The sequence below is a fragment of the Apteryx rowi genome, unplaced genomic scaffold, assembly GCF_003343035.1.
Source record: "Apteryx rowi isolate R43461 unplaced genomic scaffold, aptRow1 scaffold_55, whole genome shotgun sequence".
Lineage (NCBI taxonomy): Eukaryota > Metazoa > Chordata > Aves > Apterygiformes > Apterygidae > Apteryx > Apteryx rowi.
The window spans coordinates 3162028-3179301 of NW_020450816.1; the positions used below are offsets into that span (position 1 = coordinate 3162028).

Here is a 17274-nt window from a genome sequence, read left to right on the forward strand (position 1 = left end):
AAACACAAGGGACTAATTTGAGCAGCAAGTAAGAATCCTAACTGGATCCAGGTAATTAATACTTTCTCTGCTCTGAAAATGACTTAGCAGACTATAAGGATCAAATTGATACAGAACAGGACAGGTCGACCATCTGTAATAGTGGCGGGACATCAAATTTAAAATCATATATTTCAGGAATCTTGTGTGACGCACATTGACATCTTTATGCAAATGTAAGGTGGGGTTAGAAAAAGGCACTTGGCTCAGAAAAGATTTGGCTTAGATATTCAATTCAAGCTTTTATTTTTTTTTTTTTTTCCTCTCTAATACAGACATGATGTGTTGTTCGTCATCATAGTTACCCTATGAGCTTCTACCTGGGGTCTGAACTTGTGAAATAATTTCAACAGCGAACTTAATTTCTTAAATCCTAAATAGAAAACTGCACATTAATCTCAGGTCCTGACTCATTCATTGTATATATATGTTATTAAATTAGGCCTTTAGCATAAAATCTAGCAACTAACTTCTTTGGGGAAAAATTTGTGAGGATTTCTCTCAAGTCTTTCTGAGGAATGTATTATTTAAGTGAAATTACTTTAAATGGACCCATCCCAGGGTCTTATTTTTTATATTTGCAGTACTGTGAGTGAGCTGAATTAATAAGCTGTCTGTTTACTTCTGCTATGGCTTTACAGAGGGCTGCTAATTAGATGTAGCCAAAAGTTGATTGTAAAGCTATATACATTGTCTCAGCCCTGTGGTTAAATAGTAAATCGTGTTATAAATGCTTTTTAAAAATACTGTGGTCTCTTTCTAAAAATTTATCTCCCCTGTTTGTGAATTTGTTATTTTTCCAGCTTTTTAAGTGGGTCTTTGGTATAAAATACAGTGTGTTTGTTTATTTAATGAGTGGATTTTTCAGGATAAAATTACATCATCTATTATTCTTCCTTCTCTTTTTCCAGTCATTCAGAATCTAGCTTTATAATTAATTTATCTCACAACCCTTCGCCATCTGTATTCCTGGATTCCTACATATTACATTATGCAAGCTTTAGGCAATGCAAAGCTCCTAGCCCCCAAACCCAGAAGCTATCATATATTTTTCATATGATTTTTACAAAGGGTAATCTCTCATCATGAAAATGGGTTCTGGTGGTGAATGTCACCTGCAGCTGAAACATTAGCTGTGCATGGCATATATAGTATTAAGAAATAAGTTGCAGAGCTGCACAGCTGCTGTACCTTGAAACAGTATCTGGTGAAATGTAATACTTTCAATGGAAGAACAGCATGCTTTCCGTGCCAGTTCAAAGGGTGCGACCTGCTTGGCAAGTACAAGCTATAACAGAATCCCTTCATCTGTCATTTCTATTGCATCTCTCCCATTTCTGTGATTAATTGTCACCCTGGTACAGTAGTCACCATGAAAACCAACCTCTCAGGCTGTTTTATTCTTTGAAAATTCATGCCTGGTTATTCAATTGTTGAATTACAGTTTGTGATAGCATAGTTAGTGTTGAGTCAACACTTCCTGTACTGCTGTTGTCAGAGATGTAAATTGGACCATAAAACCTTCTGGGTTAATCTCTCTCATGCCATGAAGTGTTTTATATACCATTTGTGAATGATCAAAGGAATTAAATCAAATTAATTATTGCCTTCTATAGAAGGCCATATAAGTCTTTCAGGCCCCGTATTTGGTCTGTACTTGAACAGTTATCTCTATAATATTAATATAATACTTCCTCTGTTATTAAAGATGCTTCAGTTCTCTTTAATGCTGCAAAAAAGTTCTGGCAGGCTGACAGTAATAATATAACCTTCTGTGGGCATAAATACAGAACACAAACTAAAGTTGAAATCAAGACACAGCTGAGCAGCACATCGCCTGAGCTCTTCATCAGTGAGCTCTGTGTCCAGCCTCCTAAGGAAGGTGAACTAGTAGGTGCACGCTGAATGCACCTAACAGATCAGGCACTTCCCAGTAGCACACAGACATAACGGTCTTGCCCTTCAATACACTATCCCAAAGGCTAGAGTACTGCGCAACCTCACTTCAGTTTCTTTATCTGACTTGGGGAACTCAAAAACTCATTTATTCAAGGCGACTGAGGGTAGCTGAGATCCCCTGATGGAAGGTGTTTAACTGTGTGGAATACTTATTGATCAGAGACCAATATAGCTCCGCTCTCTGAGAAGAAATCCTGTTGAAGGAAAAATGCTTATCCTTAAAGATTTTAAGTTACACAAAGCTGGACAAGTTCTTGTTTTTTACAGAGGAGACTGCTCTGGTCTGTGGAAATGCTAGGTGCCCAGGGAAGAGGGCTGGCCTCCCCATGTAGCACTAGACTAGGTTCTCAGGCAGAAAAGAAGGGTGAATTAGGACCAAAAGAGGCCTAGAGAGGTATACCCTTAGGGTATTTACAAGTCTATAGCAATTTATATTTTCAGAGTCTTAGATGAAAAACCAGTAACTCCACACAACAAATCTGTTCCCATTGCAAAGTCTAGCACTGGTGGAAATGCTGGATTTTGTGAAATAGTTGCCTTCAGAAGGAAGGAAAGGTGGGGGACATCCTTAAATATACATCTCCTATCTATTTGAACCTTCTTTAGAAACTACATCAGAGATGGCAGGTGGCCTTGGCTTAGGAAGTCCACAGAGGATTGTTGGCTCTCAGGCACAGCCACACTGTGCTCACCCTGTCGCACACAGATTTGAGTGAAGAGGAAAGCRTAGTATCTGGGATCAGCTGCAATACCATTCCAGGTTCTGGTAGCATGAAGGGAAACGCACAGCAAGCAAGCCCAGGTGACTYGGTTATTCTGCAGAAAACTAGGCCTTTGTCACTAAAACATTTATCTTCCAGATCCCTGATCAAATACAAATGGTTTGTCAATTGGTGGCCTGTGTGAAAACAGAATGTAGGAAAAACTTGTGGCAGGTGACTAGAAATAGTAGAAATCATAGCCTTCAAATCACCAGAGATGCCTGCATTGATTAAACCCAGAGCAGGCTAACCCATACGTTTTCAACTAAGTACAGGGAAATCCTTTGTARACAATGGGGTGGGAGGTACTGCAGTATAATTATTATTTTGTCTGTTGACCTAGATACCTACTAAGTGGTCTATCTCTTTGCACCTCTTCTTATCCACTCCATCTACCCTCTTCTGTTTCTTGTAGGGCAATAAAGATAGACTTCAGCTACTCAGTTTTCTCTTTAGTGAGTCTTCAGGTTTTGGTGGCCGTTTAATATTCCGAGTCCTAAAACAAGTCTTTTTTTTTTTTTCATGATAGATAAAAAACAGCTGTGTCCTCTCTTTCATTCTTTCTTTATTGGAGTATTACGTGTCATACTCAGCAACCAGGGAAAATCAAGCTCTACAGCTTTTTGAATTGGCATCAGCAGGGCTGTGAGAACCAAACAATCTTGTTTATGGGGAACTATGAATAAAAAACTCATCTTTCTGACACTATCATTACTACTTGGAAAAGCATATAGATATGGCACACGAAAAGAATGCTTAAATGTGTGTAGGCAAGGAGAGCAGATGCTAGTGGGTGCACCTAAAGTAACATTTGTGTTTGCAATTAGAAGAGAGGTTTGAGAGAGGGAAAACCAGAATGTTTTTAAATATAAAATGCAGGGGTGTTTTTTCCTCCCTCAGAACTGAGAGTTGCCAATATATAAACATTTCAAAGAGAATTTTACACCACCTCATCTTTATGTCAAGCAGCATTTAATGGTTGAATGATCTCCTGCCCTGGGTCTTGGCAGCTATCCTCCGGGGGCCAACTTTGGGGATTACAATGACAGTCGATCAGTGGATCTTTTCCAATGTAAACTAGACTAGGTCCACTTAAAATCAGTTGCTATCAACAAGTCAAATTAACTTTATTTATGTTAGAGGCTTTCCTATGAGTATTTTATAACAATGTGGAATTTTATTATCCGGAGGGGCTTTTCCTGTTGGTGTTATTTGGGAATGTTCTAATTCATGTGATTAAACATAATTTACCTTATTTCTTTCAAAATTATGTGATTTGTAGCATTCAGGACTAATCAATGTCTAACTCAGAGTGCTCATACCACTGTTTTTGCTTCTTGCTCTACATAGGTGGAAATAATGCTTCAGGATATCAATGACAACCCACCAGTATTCCCCACAGATATGCTTGATCTGACTGTAGAAGAGAATATAGGAGATGGATCTAAAATAATGCAGCTGACAGCCATGGATGCTGATGAGGTAGGAGAATGGCTTAATATTTGAATGACTGTACTTAAAATGCTAATCTGGAAACATATATTTTTTACCTGTTATTTTATTTCTTTAGTAAGAACTTGGACTTGGGAGTCGTTGTAGGATCCAGTTCTTTATATTCATTTGGCCCATTCGCAAAACTATATTTAGCAAGTATCATAGAGTTGCACACAAATGAGACAAAGGCCTTATCAACCGAAGGCTGCTCTCTGGCTTGTATATAATGAGTTAATGTTTTCATAACATCACTTAATGAGCATTTCCACTAATGACAAAAAAATGCCCCCATGTTTTGGTTCTAGATGGTATTATTTTTATCAGTCTCATCGTATACCATACCCACTGACTTGGCAAAGGTCCTAGGCTGGCCAGCTTGCAATAAAGATTTATTAACTCATTCTGTTTAAAACCACAGCTTTAAATCTAACCAGCTTTGAAGCATGGAGATGTTATACTCAAGCCCAATTCAAGGTTTGCAATAAAATTCATGTGAGACAAGCCTTAGAGAACAAAAAAAATTTTGATAATGCCTGCTTACCCTTTCACTAGAACTACTTAATGCTGCTATTATCCTCTCTTGAAAGAAAGTTTTATTTCACCAAAAGAGAGGGGAAAGAAAATAATGCTAAAATATATGCTCTGTACATGAACCTGTCCAGAGAATATTTTTACCAGCATAGATTCAGTACTGTGAGGACCTTGCAACCAAAGAGCTGTGGAGAATCTAGCAAAAGCCTTCTGAGCAACTGATGTTAAACAGTTGGCCACTTTGTAGTCTTGCAGTCTTGTTGGATGTGTGTCAAGCAAACATATCTGAATATAATTTGATTTATTTGTTTCTTTTGGAATGTAAGTTACTAAAATACTACTTTCATTGTTTCATTCACTTGAACTGATTTTCTGTCAAAGCCTAAAAAGTCAGTATGATTGTGCTAAGAAATGTATGTTGTCATTAAAATATAGGATTACRTTTAAAAACAACAAGCAATCCTGCATTCAAATCACAAGGTAATTCAATCCCATTAGGAGAATTTTATTTCTGGTCTTTTTCATGTTAGCTTAGTTATTCCTCCTGTGATTGTTAATTGATCTTGCTACTACACAGGGAACTATTGAAATGCTCCCAGTAGTGACAAGAATATGTTCTTGTTCTTTCCTTTACTTTCTGGTAGCAGTCTGTCATAGGGACAAAAAGAAGGACTTTGGAAAGGTGTCTATCAATAAGAAAAATTGTAGCTGTGTATCTTAAAATGCTTGTCTTCAGATTAGGAAGAAGTAAATGTTAAACTAAAGCTCTCTGCTGTGATATGGTGATCAGAAATCTAAGATTTTAGCAGTGCATTAGGCTCCAGCCTCTTTTTGACTATGCCTAATACGCAATTAATACGTTACCCATTCTAAAGCCCTCATTTCAATGAGAATTAATTTGTTAATGTATCTGTCAATCTTTTTGTGAAAAGATTACATTTCAATTTGGGTACCAGAACATTTGTAACTCAAACCCTTTATGAAGACCCCAAGATTTTTAGCAACCTGCAGTTGAGAAGCAGTTTAGCTGCCTTTTTTTTTCCTCCCTCTTTGAAGCTTAGGATATAGTGTATGCTTCCCCCCACACACACACACACATAATATTCCTGCTGTGTTATGCTTTTCTGGCTTATTTCTTTGCACGTGCAACCCATATATGCAGCTCAGTAAGCTGTGGGTGTCTAAACATGCTCACCTTTCTACACCCCTAGTTGCTTTCAGAATCAAAGTTGTAGCTTCAAGACAAGGGTGAGTGACAGAACCCTTAAACGTCACAGTTGAACTGTGTGCAGGAGTCCCTCTTACAAATATTAATAAATGATAGTGTTTAGGCAGCAGTTTTCAAACACTTTTCTGTTAAAATAAGAACTTCATAGAGATCTGAGAAAAGATGTAAAGACATTCTCTAGGTGTAAAGTGGTACCAAAGGTTTAAGAATTATGAAAAGTTCTAGCACTTTGAGATTTTTTTTTAGTCAACGGTAGATGGGAAATTTCTATCTGTTGCACAGCTTTTTTATTAGGTTTTACATATCTATATTTCTCTTTGCTTCTCAGCTAATTCATGTAAAGATACTAACTCAATTAGACCAGTATCAAGTGTAGTTGCTGTTTTAGCTGTGCTCTATTATGAGAAAGCTGGCTAGTCAAACAAACTATAAAGAATGTGGTCACTTCTGAAATCTTAAATTCTCATCAAATGTTTTTGTTAAGCCACACAATTACAGGAAAACGTGTTACACACACCAGGTACACCTGAACATACAGATTCTATGTACACTGAGCACTGCATGCAGCCGGTCAAGGCTGGGCACCTGTAGAAAGTTGTTTTCTTTTTAAATTTTATTTTATCAGTTAGCTGATTCCTACTCTTTGAACCAACACTCCAGAGAAAAGGTTTGGCACAAGGCACTATCATAAGGTCAGGTAACTAATGTTTTTCTCTCATCTCACCRAACATGAGTTGGCGTTTATCTCAGTTAATTTGCTTTTTTAGGCCCGAGTGTTTCAAGTAGCTATAGTTTCTCTCTGTTTTCTTTGATCTGTTGTCTTCTGCAGAAGTGCCACTCATGTGCTAGCAGTAGGTTTCAGCCGTGAAATCTGAGTTTTGGTCTGGCACCAGGTGCAGGAACGGCACCAGTAGAGAAGGTGGGGGGAAATAGCAAGCCATTACTTGGTCAACAAAATATATAGCCGGGCATAGTCAAGCATGCAGAGTACACCTACATGTATCCAATGTCAGAAGATGCCAAACTTTCGTTTCACTTAAGGGTGTGTTGGGAAAAGAGGGAGGTGAGCCCAGAATCTTGGGTCTGTTCTTCCTTTCCCTTAAAGACCAATGTCCATCTACTAAGATGCAAAATTTATAGCTGCCTTTCTGGGGAAATGTCACCCAAGCCTGGGYTGGGCACTGTAGCCAGCTGGTCACTTCCCCTTGAATCACACTCCTGACTCCATTTTCACACTAGCCAAACCATCCTCAGGAGCTGCCTGAAAACAGAGTTCTGGTAGCTGCCCTTTTTTTGGGAAGAATCAGTACTCAGCAGAGCTAACATCCTGAAGGCTGAGTGATTTTCTTACTACTAATTGATGATACAAACTGCAGCAGGTGAGTTTTCTTAGCATTTGTGATAGGACAGGGCTGAGACAAAATGTGTTGTGTCAATATTTTTTAACTGAAAGTTTCCTTTCTTCCTTTAAATGTTTGTTTTAAACTTTAAAGGCGGGGGGAGAAGAGTTGCTGACTGAGCAATTACTTTTCTTTCATTTTCTTTTCCACCAAAATGCTTAAAATCCAAATGAAACCTTTTTTTTTTTTTCCAAGATGGAATGGAATATTTTGTGTGACCCCAGTAGCAAATGTTTTCAACTTGCAGGGGCTGCCAGCATAGCCTAAGAGGTCAGAATTGTCATTTTAGTAACACATGATTTGTCACTTCGAGGCTGTTTATTCCTATGGGTAAATGCATCCTATGCATAAATGGTCTTTTTGGGGGCTGCTGCAAGGCGCGCATCTAAGCGCAACCCCGCGAGTTTCTCCTGAGCTGCGCACCGCAGGTCTCGCCGCTTGCGATGGCTGATGGTGTTGCTGTCTGGCGGCAGGTCTTTCTCCTTCCTTCCCTCCCTCTTCTCCCCATTCTGCATCACCTTCCCTATCTCCAAAGGCAGTGAGCGGAAAGGGCAGAGCTATGCCTGGTGCTAGGATGCTCGTTTAATTTAACCTTCAAATGTAAACCAAGAATAATCACTAATCCCTGTTAAGAGGGAAGATGTTACAGCGAACAGGTTGCTCAGTGAAGCACGCTTGAAATTTAAACAGGTATCAGAGCTTTGTTTTATTGACTGGATGTGATCTTTTTATGAATGCTCTAGCAAAAAATATTCGAATAATCTTGTCATTTCATGTCATAAATGAAAGATCTGTGTGTGAATACATCTTTGTTGGGGGACTGAAGCAGAGACTGGAAGGCAAGAAGGCTGATATTAAAGGAAACCATTCTGAAAATTATTCACCAAGCACCTTTACTGGAACGATTTTTGTCTTACTGGAAATTTTGATGTGGTTTGTCTGGCAAATAACTTGATTTGACCTCTTTTGTTTTTGCTTAGGGAGCCAATGCCCTTGTCACGTATACTATTATCAGTGGTGCAGATGATAGCTTCCACATTGACCCTGAGTCAGGAGACCTGATAGCCACCAAGCGTTTGGACCGAGAGCGCCGTTCCAAATACTCCTTATTGGTTCGTGCTGATGATGGCCTGCAGTCCTCCGACATGCGAATAAACATCACTGTTAGTGATGTTAATGACCATATACCCAAATTCTCCAAACCAGTGTATTCCTTTGACATTCCTGAAGATGCCACGCCAGGTAAATAAGAAATGGTCCTAAAATTGATTGCAATTTTCTTCTTGTTAATCAACAGGAGCTCAAGAGGGAGGGGGTAGCAATCCTATCTGACTTGTGCACTAGACAGCAGCTGTCAAAGGTAATTGTCAGACCATCCGGAGGGACAGAGGGCATCACATCGTGATGGAAGTTTGCTTGCTAGGACATCTGTATCAGTCGTGCTAGCGGGGTGAAATTTCTCTTAAATTTGGAAAGAGAGAAATGGTTGCCACTCAAAAAAAAAAAATCATAACTCCTAGATGGGGAACAGGGATTATGCCTGCATCCTGACGGAAGACTCTCAGTGTTGATACTTGAAAAAAATAGTAAGCAGAAAAGTAGCAGGAGGAACAACTTGCACAATAGAAACAATATACCCTATCATGAAGAAGGTGCCACGGTTATGCTTTTATTGATTTAGAGAACAGTCTTCAATAAATATGAGTTATTATACTTAATTCATTGAGGGTGAGGTCATAAAATTAGTGACAACTGAGCAGCCAATAACCTATACATTGATTCCTTAATAGTATTTCCTACGCACGCTCAAATACTAACCCTAAAATTGTATTTCCTTGATTTATCTTTCACTCCTGTCTCTGTTGTTATTTTACAAGGTTTTTGCATAACATTTAATCTCTAGATAATTAATTCTGCTTCTCAAACCCAGTCACAGACCTCTTGAGTTGCTGTTTTCCTCTTTTTAGAAGTTTGTTTCATATACAAGAGTATTTTGGTATTTAAAAGTTCAGCCCTTAAGCTAGAAACTACTTAGAATTTTTTTTTTTCAAAAACTGTGCTGTTATGTGTCTCTAGATGAGAAATGAATATTTCTCTAAGTAAAAATTTTTCAGTATTTTATACAGAGTCATAGTAAAGAGGCAGGATCTGCCAGTAGTAGTAACTGAAGTATCTTAAACGCTTGTTCTAAAACATGAATAAACAACAGAGGTCTAAACGGCATGGTAATAGCTTTCAAGCTTTTATTAGAGCATTGACTGATAACCATGGGTGGGGGGGAGAGCTCAGGAGAGCCAAAGTGCCCCCATGCCTCCACCTTCTGTTGTCTGTCCCACCCTAGCTGCAGAGACAAAGACAAGGAAGTCTTGCATTAAAATATTATACTGCCGTCTGCTGTGCTTCAGGAATTTGATCCGGAAGCCACCGAGATGTCTGTGTAGCAAGGGGCAGTTTGGTGTTTTTGTTACCAATCCCTAGCTACGCTCTTCTCCCATGTCCGTCAGTGTCCGGAGGCTCTGTCAGTTGTAGCAGGAATAGCTCTGTAACTGGTGAGCGTGAGTCCCTCCCTGCTGGGATGAGGTTCCTCTCTCCAATCACTTATAAATGTAAGATCACAAATGTTTGAGAACTCTGGGTTTAGACCCAAATCAAGGTCAGTTTGCCCTTGGCCGCATACCTATAGATTTGTGCCTTATCCCTGGCTCAGCGGTGATGGATGCAGAGGGAAGAAACAGGCTGATTCTGCACTTGAAGTGAGGCAGCTATGCAGAATGAAACTAATGGTGCAAGTTCACAGGGCGCTGAATTTCAGAAAACATTGGAGAATGGATGCCTATAAGTTTGTTTTGTTTTGTTTTGTTTTCTAACCGTAGTTGCCCTGCTAAGGCAGTTTTTTAAAAGTGGAGCTGGGATACTTAGTATGCACTGATGTTTCAGTGTCTGCATTTAAGAAGGAATATATAGAAGGTTTAGGTACTTGTATTTGTTTTGGGGGAGAAAAGAGTCCTTTGAGCAGTAGAAAGAAAATATGTAGTAGTGGGAAGAGGGTTTATATCTAATCTCAACATGTTCACATTTGAAGATAAAATAAATATGCTTGTCCATTTCCTATTTTTTAATAGTCCTTTAAAATAAGCAACATACTGAATACTGTTCCTGTCAGTTTTGAAAAAAACTTTGACATCATAAAATTAAGACAGGAAAAGGATACCTTGTTTAGATGAAGAGAAAATCACTGAAATTCCTGGTGCGATTAAAGTAGTTAGGCATACAATGCCGAGGCTTGAACTTTTACAGGAGGCTGCCTTTTGTTCTGCAGGAACGGTTGGTTATGAGTTCTCTCTAACCATGTCAATGTTGTGCCTTTTGAAATGGCTTATTTTGCTATTTCCCTGTGTAGGTTCTTTAGTGGCAGCCATATTAGCTACTGATGATGACTCTGGGATAAATGGAGAAATCACATACACTGTCAGTGAAGATGATGAAGATGGTATGTTCTTCCTGAACCCAGTTACTGGAGTCTTCAACCTGACTCGCGTGTTGGACTACGAAGTACAGCAGTATTACATACTAACTGTCCGTGCAGAAGATGGAGGAGGACAATTCACTACCATCAGAGTGTACTTCAATATATTAGACATAAATGATAATGCACCAGTATTCAGCATGATCTCATACAGCACGTCTTTGATGGAGAACCTAGCTCCAGGATCTACTATTCTCAACTTCAGTGTTACTGATGCAGATGATGGTATGTGCTTCCTCATATTCTAGATTTCTGATGATAAATAAATACTTCACGTTAGTAACATATTAGAAGACCTAGCACAAAGGGCAAATTAGGGATATCCTTAGGATACTGTCATTTGTTTTAGTCACTCTGTAGACAGAGGTTATTTGCTTCATATTTCTCGTTAGGTCTAAGAAGATGGGTTTCTTCCATGTTTTTATTTGTCATAAATTAAAAATACAATCAAGTAGTGTTTCTTTGATATTGCTGTTGTGGAAACGAGTTGCAAAGCAATATTATACCTAGAGCATGTTACAACAGTTAAGCACCAAGAGACAATTCTTGAGACATGTTCATGTTGCACATTCAAATTAGACCTAAGTATTCTTCTGTATTTCTTTTTTCTTAAAGTGTATATTTTAAATATAAATAAGAGGCTTCATCTGCAATCATCACAGCACATTTCCTTAAATGTTCTATAATTTTATCATGTTACTGTATCATGAAGAGAATTGTGTCTGACAGGATATTGATAATGGAGGTTAAAAAACTGATTAAAATAGATCATGGGAAAATTTCTCTGTAAAATAAGCTTTAATCTTCAGATTATTTGTAGTATTTAGGAGGTGTTAATGTGTTGGAGCATAAAAGATACAATCTTTATAGCTTAAGTAGTTTGCCATATAGTTTATGTCCAAAAAAGAGTAATTACAGAATATGGCCATAAAATACATTAAAAAAATCATTCTGAACAGTACCACATTTTCTTAGATGTCCACAGACATTGGTCAGGGTGGTTTAATACAAAATAATTCATAAAACTCATACTGACTTTATAGGTGAAGGATATTTTTGTGACATGTTAAGCAAATTTGCCTCCTCTCAATGTGACTGATGTTGGGTCAGCAAAGTCCTTAGAAATTTCTTACCTTGAAATACGTGCTTTAAGTGCAAAGCAGCTATGTGGTTTGAAGAATCCCAGGTTATACACACAAAACAAGTGAGCTGATCGAGATTGTTCAGTAAAATGTTTTTTCCTCAGGAAAGCCTGGTTGTCCAAACTCAAACATTTTTTGTGGGAACACTCCAGCACTGCTGGATAGAAATTGTGCAGCTAGTTTTGAGGTCAGACTGAGAAAGTGAGAGAGAAGGGACTCCATGAGATAAGCCAACAAGTTAGCAATTATAACTTAGTGGTATTGGCTATTCTTGCATGGATCTCTCTTTCACCACTTGTGTTAAAAGCTTTTATGTTATATAAACTTGTTATAAATTGGAGAAGGAAGTTGTGCTTGGATTTTGCATATCCATGATTGTTCCTACAGACTAGTAGATAAATGGGTTTGTATTTAATCTATCTCCTCTCTCCTCTCTTCCTATCTGAATATTCTTAATTTCGTTATGATAGACAGTGGGAAGAAAATAAAGAATGAAAAAAAAMCCCCAAACCCTAACAACCAAAAAAAAAAAAAGTTTTAAGACATTAGGAATATAATGCTTGATTTCAAATGTCCTAAAGGTAATTTCACTCTAGCCATTATGGGTGTATTTTCCTTTTTTCTTGTGCTTCATACATTAATTTCCATCTGTGTACAGTGGACCTGAACTATTTCATAGCATTAATAGATCACTTTACATTCATCCTACACTCAGTTATGAAGAAAGTGAATGAATATTCAAGGAGCAATGCATTGAAAAGTCAGATATCTTGCCTTTTATGTTTTCTGGCACACTTTTCTAGCAGGCTAGATTTAAAATTTGTGGGGCAGAAACTTCATTCCAAGAACACGCCAGGCTGAGTTCCCCAATAAGACTGTAACTTCAGCAAACGTTACGATCTATGTGTGTGCTCTTTCAAGCCCAAAACTTGTTATCTGTGTGTTTTCTTATATTTATCTAGAGCACAGAAATAACTAGTAGCATAGTCCTCTGTGTGTGGCTCAATACACATGAGTGTAATGTCATTGATGATTTATGTTAAATGATCCAATAGCTTGTAAGAGCTCTGAAAAGACRTTGTTTTATAATGAGATATACCTGTTGTTTTAGGATAAGCACCGATAAAGAGCAAAAAGCACTGTGATAACAGAACAACTCCCATTGTCATTTTTGTTTGACACACCCCGAGGGAAACAATAGTTGTTTATGTCAACTTGAATACCGTTATGTACAGATGAATAGTAAATATCAGCTACAGCTCTCGATTATTTATGGAAGAATAAAGAATTCGGTTTCCTTGAACACTTGCACATTCATTTCAAGGTTCAGATTTTTATTTTTTCCACATAGAATTAATAGAAAAATCCGTTTTCCTTCTCAGGGCAAAGCAAGCTCTTGTCTGTTTGTTAATAAGCATAGCAAAATATTTCTTCAGGCAAAAAATTGGGGGATTTCCCAGTTGGACTCTATAGGTATTTACAGAATCGAAAGAATGTGGGATTTTCTTTTTTTGACTCATTATTAAATAAATGAAAACAGAAACAAAACCCTTGAAAGAGCCTCATGAAAATTGGTAGCTCCATCTCTGAGCTCTCACTCAGTTTTACCAGGTTAACCCCTGAGATTAAATAGATCCAAAGCTTAGCCAAGAGGAGGAAGCCCCTCCGTTCTCAGTAAGAAAAATCCAGCTCCCAGTCTGGAGAGGGGATGCCTGAGGTGCACGACTCCAGCTTGGCATACTGTGTTTAAAAAACTATCATTCATTCCTTGTCTTCATTAAATGGAAGTCCCAGCTCCACTGATATTTAGGAAAATCTCACACTGCTTCAGCAGAGCCATGATTTAATCTGTATAAGCATTAGCAGCATTGAGACCTAAGAGAATACATGGCAAGGAATGAAAAGGTCCATGGAAGTTGTTTGCCTCCATCTACCTTTGTCAAAGAAGAAGAAGCAATAAGTTGCAGAGAGAACAAATAGCAAAATACACCACAGAAAACAGTGGGGAAAAAAGAGTATTTGAATATAATATAATAATTTTCTTCTGTAAAATCTAATTCCTCCTCATTTCCAAAGTCAAACAGCAAAATCTTTAATTGCAAAATGTATTTCACTGAAATCAGAAGACTTCCGTCTGCATAATTAATCATTTTAGAATACAACTGAACAGAAATAGAATAGCATTACACTTTCAGTATTTCACTTGATCAAAGTAATGTAGAAACACTAATATATGGCATATAAATATATTAATATCTTTAATTGCATTAAATTATTTTGTCTTTCATATTTGATTCTATTTACTTTATAATTAAGTTCCTACAAGAGAAGAGAGAGGGAAGTGTTCCAATTAGAGTGGCCAGAGGGAGAAAAGCAAGCAGAACTAGTTTCTGAGTCTGAGCATAATAAATAGTAGTGATTAATAAATCGAATACAGAACTAATTTTATTTTCAAAGCAATTCAGTCAGAGGGAAAAGAGGGAGCATCTAAGTGAAATTGGGAAAATGCAAAACAAAGTAATTAGCTACTTAAGCAGACAACTTGGTTTACTTTGCATGAAAAAAGTAAGTTTGAGGGGTAAAGCAGTAGGGAACAGTCTGTTAACCCATTTATCCTAAATCACAGTATTTATGACCCAACATGAAAAAACAAAAATTTCAACATTATTTAAAATGCAAGTAAGGGAAATATATATAAGAGAGAAAATAGTTTTCAATTAGGTGTTTAGAACTAGTTCTGGAATTAAAGTATCAACATATATTTGTTTGCTATAGGGCATATTTAAGGTCATTTCATAGCCTTGTCAGGATTCAGAATTCATTTCCCTTACCAAAATTATAAATCTTTTACTTGACCATAATTGCTAGTTATATTTTGATCACAAGATGAAGGCTGTTCATCTGAGATTTTTGAATACTGTTCCATATACGGTAAGCATACCTCTCCACAGTATTCACTGTTGGCCTGCTCAGTCTGGGCTTGGGAGTTTCTGGTTTGGGGTTTTTTCAATTGGGTGGAAAAATTCTTGAAATCATGACATCAATAATGTTTCTTACCAGAAATGGGGAGAAAGAAGCAAAAGATCTGTTTCATAAGCAGCAGAACTACTGAACGTTGGTTTCTGAAGGATCTGTATCCTTTATCCCTAACCATTGTCTACAGGAAAAACAATATCCTGTGCTCAAGGAATCGCTCCCGCTGAACAAAATACAGAGTTGAGCTCTGTTTGCTTTTCTCTCAGTGGCCGCTCTAATTAATCTCTCTCTCTTTTTCTTTTTTTTCTCTCTCTCCTTCTTTTTCCCTCTCTTTTTCTTTCTTGCTTTTTCTTTCTCGCTCACTTTTTCCTTGCTCTTTTGCTCTCTCTTTACTCTTGTCACTCTTGTCAGAATATAATTATTTCAAAGATTTTTATTCCACTATGAAACCTGATGATATTAGCTAATAGATTCAAAGATTATGAGGAGGAGGCTGAACAGGCAGCATGATTGTGTAATCCCCATTTCTGTAGGAAATCAGACTAGAAACCTTTATATCTAGGTCAGTGGGATTAAGTTACAGTCTCTCTACCTTTTTTCTCCCCCTCCTCCAGGCTCCAACTCGCAGCTGTCCTTCAGCATCGCCTCCGGGGACAGCTTGGGACAGTTCAATATTGACAAGAACGGAGTACTGAGTATCAAACAGCCTTTGGATCGGGAAAGTCAATCTTTCTATAGCCTTGTCGTTCAAGTGCATGACATGGCTGCTCCCCCAGCATCCCGATACACGAGCACGGCTCAAGTTTCAATTATTCTGCTTGACGTGAACGACAGCCCTCCTAGCTTCATCTCTCCAAAGCTGACCTACATTCCAGAAAACACGCCAATAGATACGATTGTATTCAAAGCCCAGGCAACTGATCCAGACAGTGGCCCAAACAGCTACATTGAATACAGTCTGCTTAGGCCTTTGGGAAACAAATTCAGCATTGGCACTATTGATGGTGAAGTAAGACTTATTGGGGAGCTTGACAGAGAAGTAGTGTCTAACTATACATTGACTGTGGTAGCTACAGACAAGGGCCAGCCATCCCTTTCTTCATCTACAGATGTAGTTGTTATAGTCCTTGACATTAATGATAATAACCCTCTCTTTGCACAAAAGCTTTATAAAGTAGAAGTTGGGGAAAATACTTTAACAGGGACGGATTTAATCCAGGTGTTTGCTGCAGATGGAGATGAGGGTACCAATGGGCAGGTCCGCTATGCCATCATCAGTGGAGATCCCAGCAATGAGTTTCGGATCGATTCTGTTACGGGGGTGATAACGGTTGCTAAGCCTTTGGACAGAGAGAAGAAGCCCTCCTATACATTAACTGTTCAGTCATCTGATCGTGGAAGCAGCCCAAGGACTGATACCACTACAGTCAATATTATTCTGAAGGATGTTAATGATTATATTCCCACGTTTGAACTTTCTCCCTACTCTGTGAATGTCCCTGAGAACTTAGAGATACTTCCAAAAGTTATTCTTCAGGTCAGTACATTCAGAAAATAAATATGTATTTGCTACAGTTATCAGTATATCTTAGTATATGTTATTAATATACGGTATTTTTCCTTCAAAATTAAAAAAGTCTAAGACACAATTTAAAAGTTGTTTTGGGGGCTGTAATCTCATATGCAGTACTTCTTGGTTTCTTTTCCTTTTTTGTTTGTTTTTGTTTTTTGGGTTTTTTTTTACAGAAATTTACATTAGGCTTTTTACATTCCCATTTTATGCATACACTGGGATTTTAAGAGTTTGCTGTATTATCTCAGATTGGTCTCAACTTTCGTGCAACAAATTCCTCAATCTGTGATCATTGGCTAGAGAATGTGAGGGTCTATTACAAATAACGAAAGATCATTACATGAATTCAGAAAGCAGGAGATGCCGTACTTACTTAGATGTCGAGCTGAGCCTATACCAAGTCATCTGTGTTTTTCACTGAGCCTCCAACATAGTCTTTACTGTATTCACGCCTGGGAAGAAGAAGTAATCAACTATTTAATACTTTCAAACAACACTTTTAAGTTCATCACCATTCTGTTAAGTCGTTTTACAATTACAGATAATTTATAATGGATTTTAAGGCATTTGGATTAATTCAGTCCATTAATTTGGATCAATGTCCTGGATTTTCTCTATCCCAGTAAAATTATGAAGACCCTGCAC

At 37.8% G+C, this 17274-nt stretch overlaps 1 protein-coding gene across 1 annotated transcript in view; it reads left to right on the top strand.

Moving 5' to 3' along the window:
- Positions 1-17274, top strand: part of FAT4 (FAT atypical cadherin 4) — a 162392-nt gene that overhangs the window by 87587 nt on the left and 57531 nt on the right. The window contains exons 4-7 of the mRNA XM_026081432.1: positions 4110-4241; positions 8393-8654; positions 10813-11163; positions 15671-16593. Coding sequence (XP_025937217.1) covers positions 4110-4241; positions 8393-8654; positions 10813-11163; positions 15671-16593 — 1668 coding nt within the window. The remainder of the gene's footprint in view (positions 1-4109; positions 4242-8392; positions 8655-10812; positions 11164-15670; positions 16594-17274) is intronic.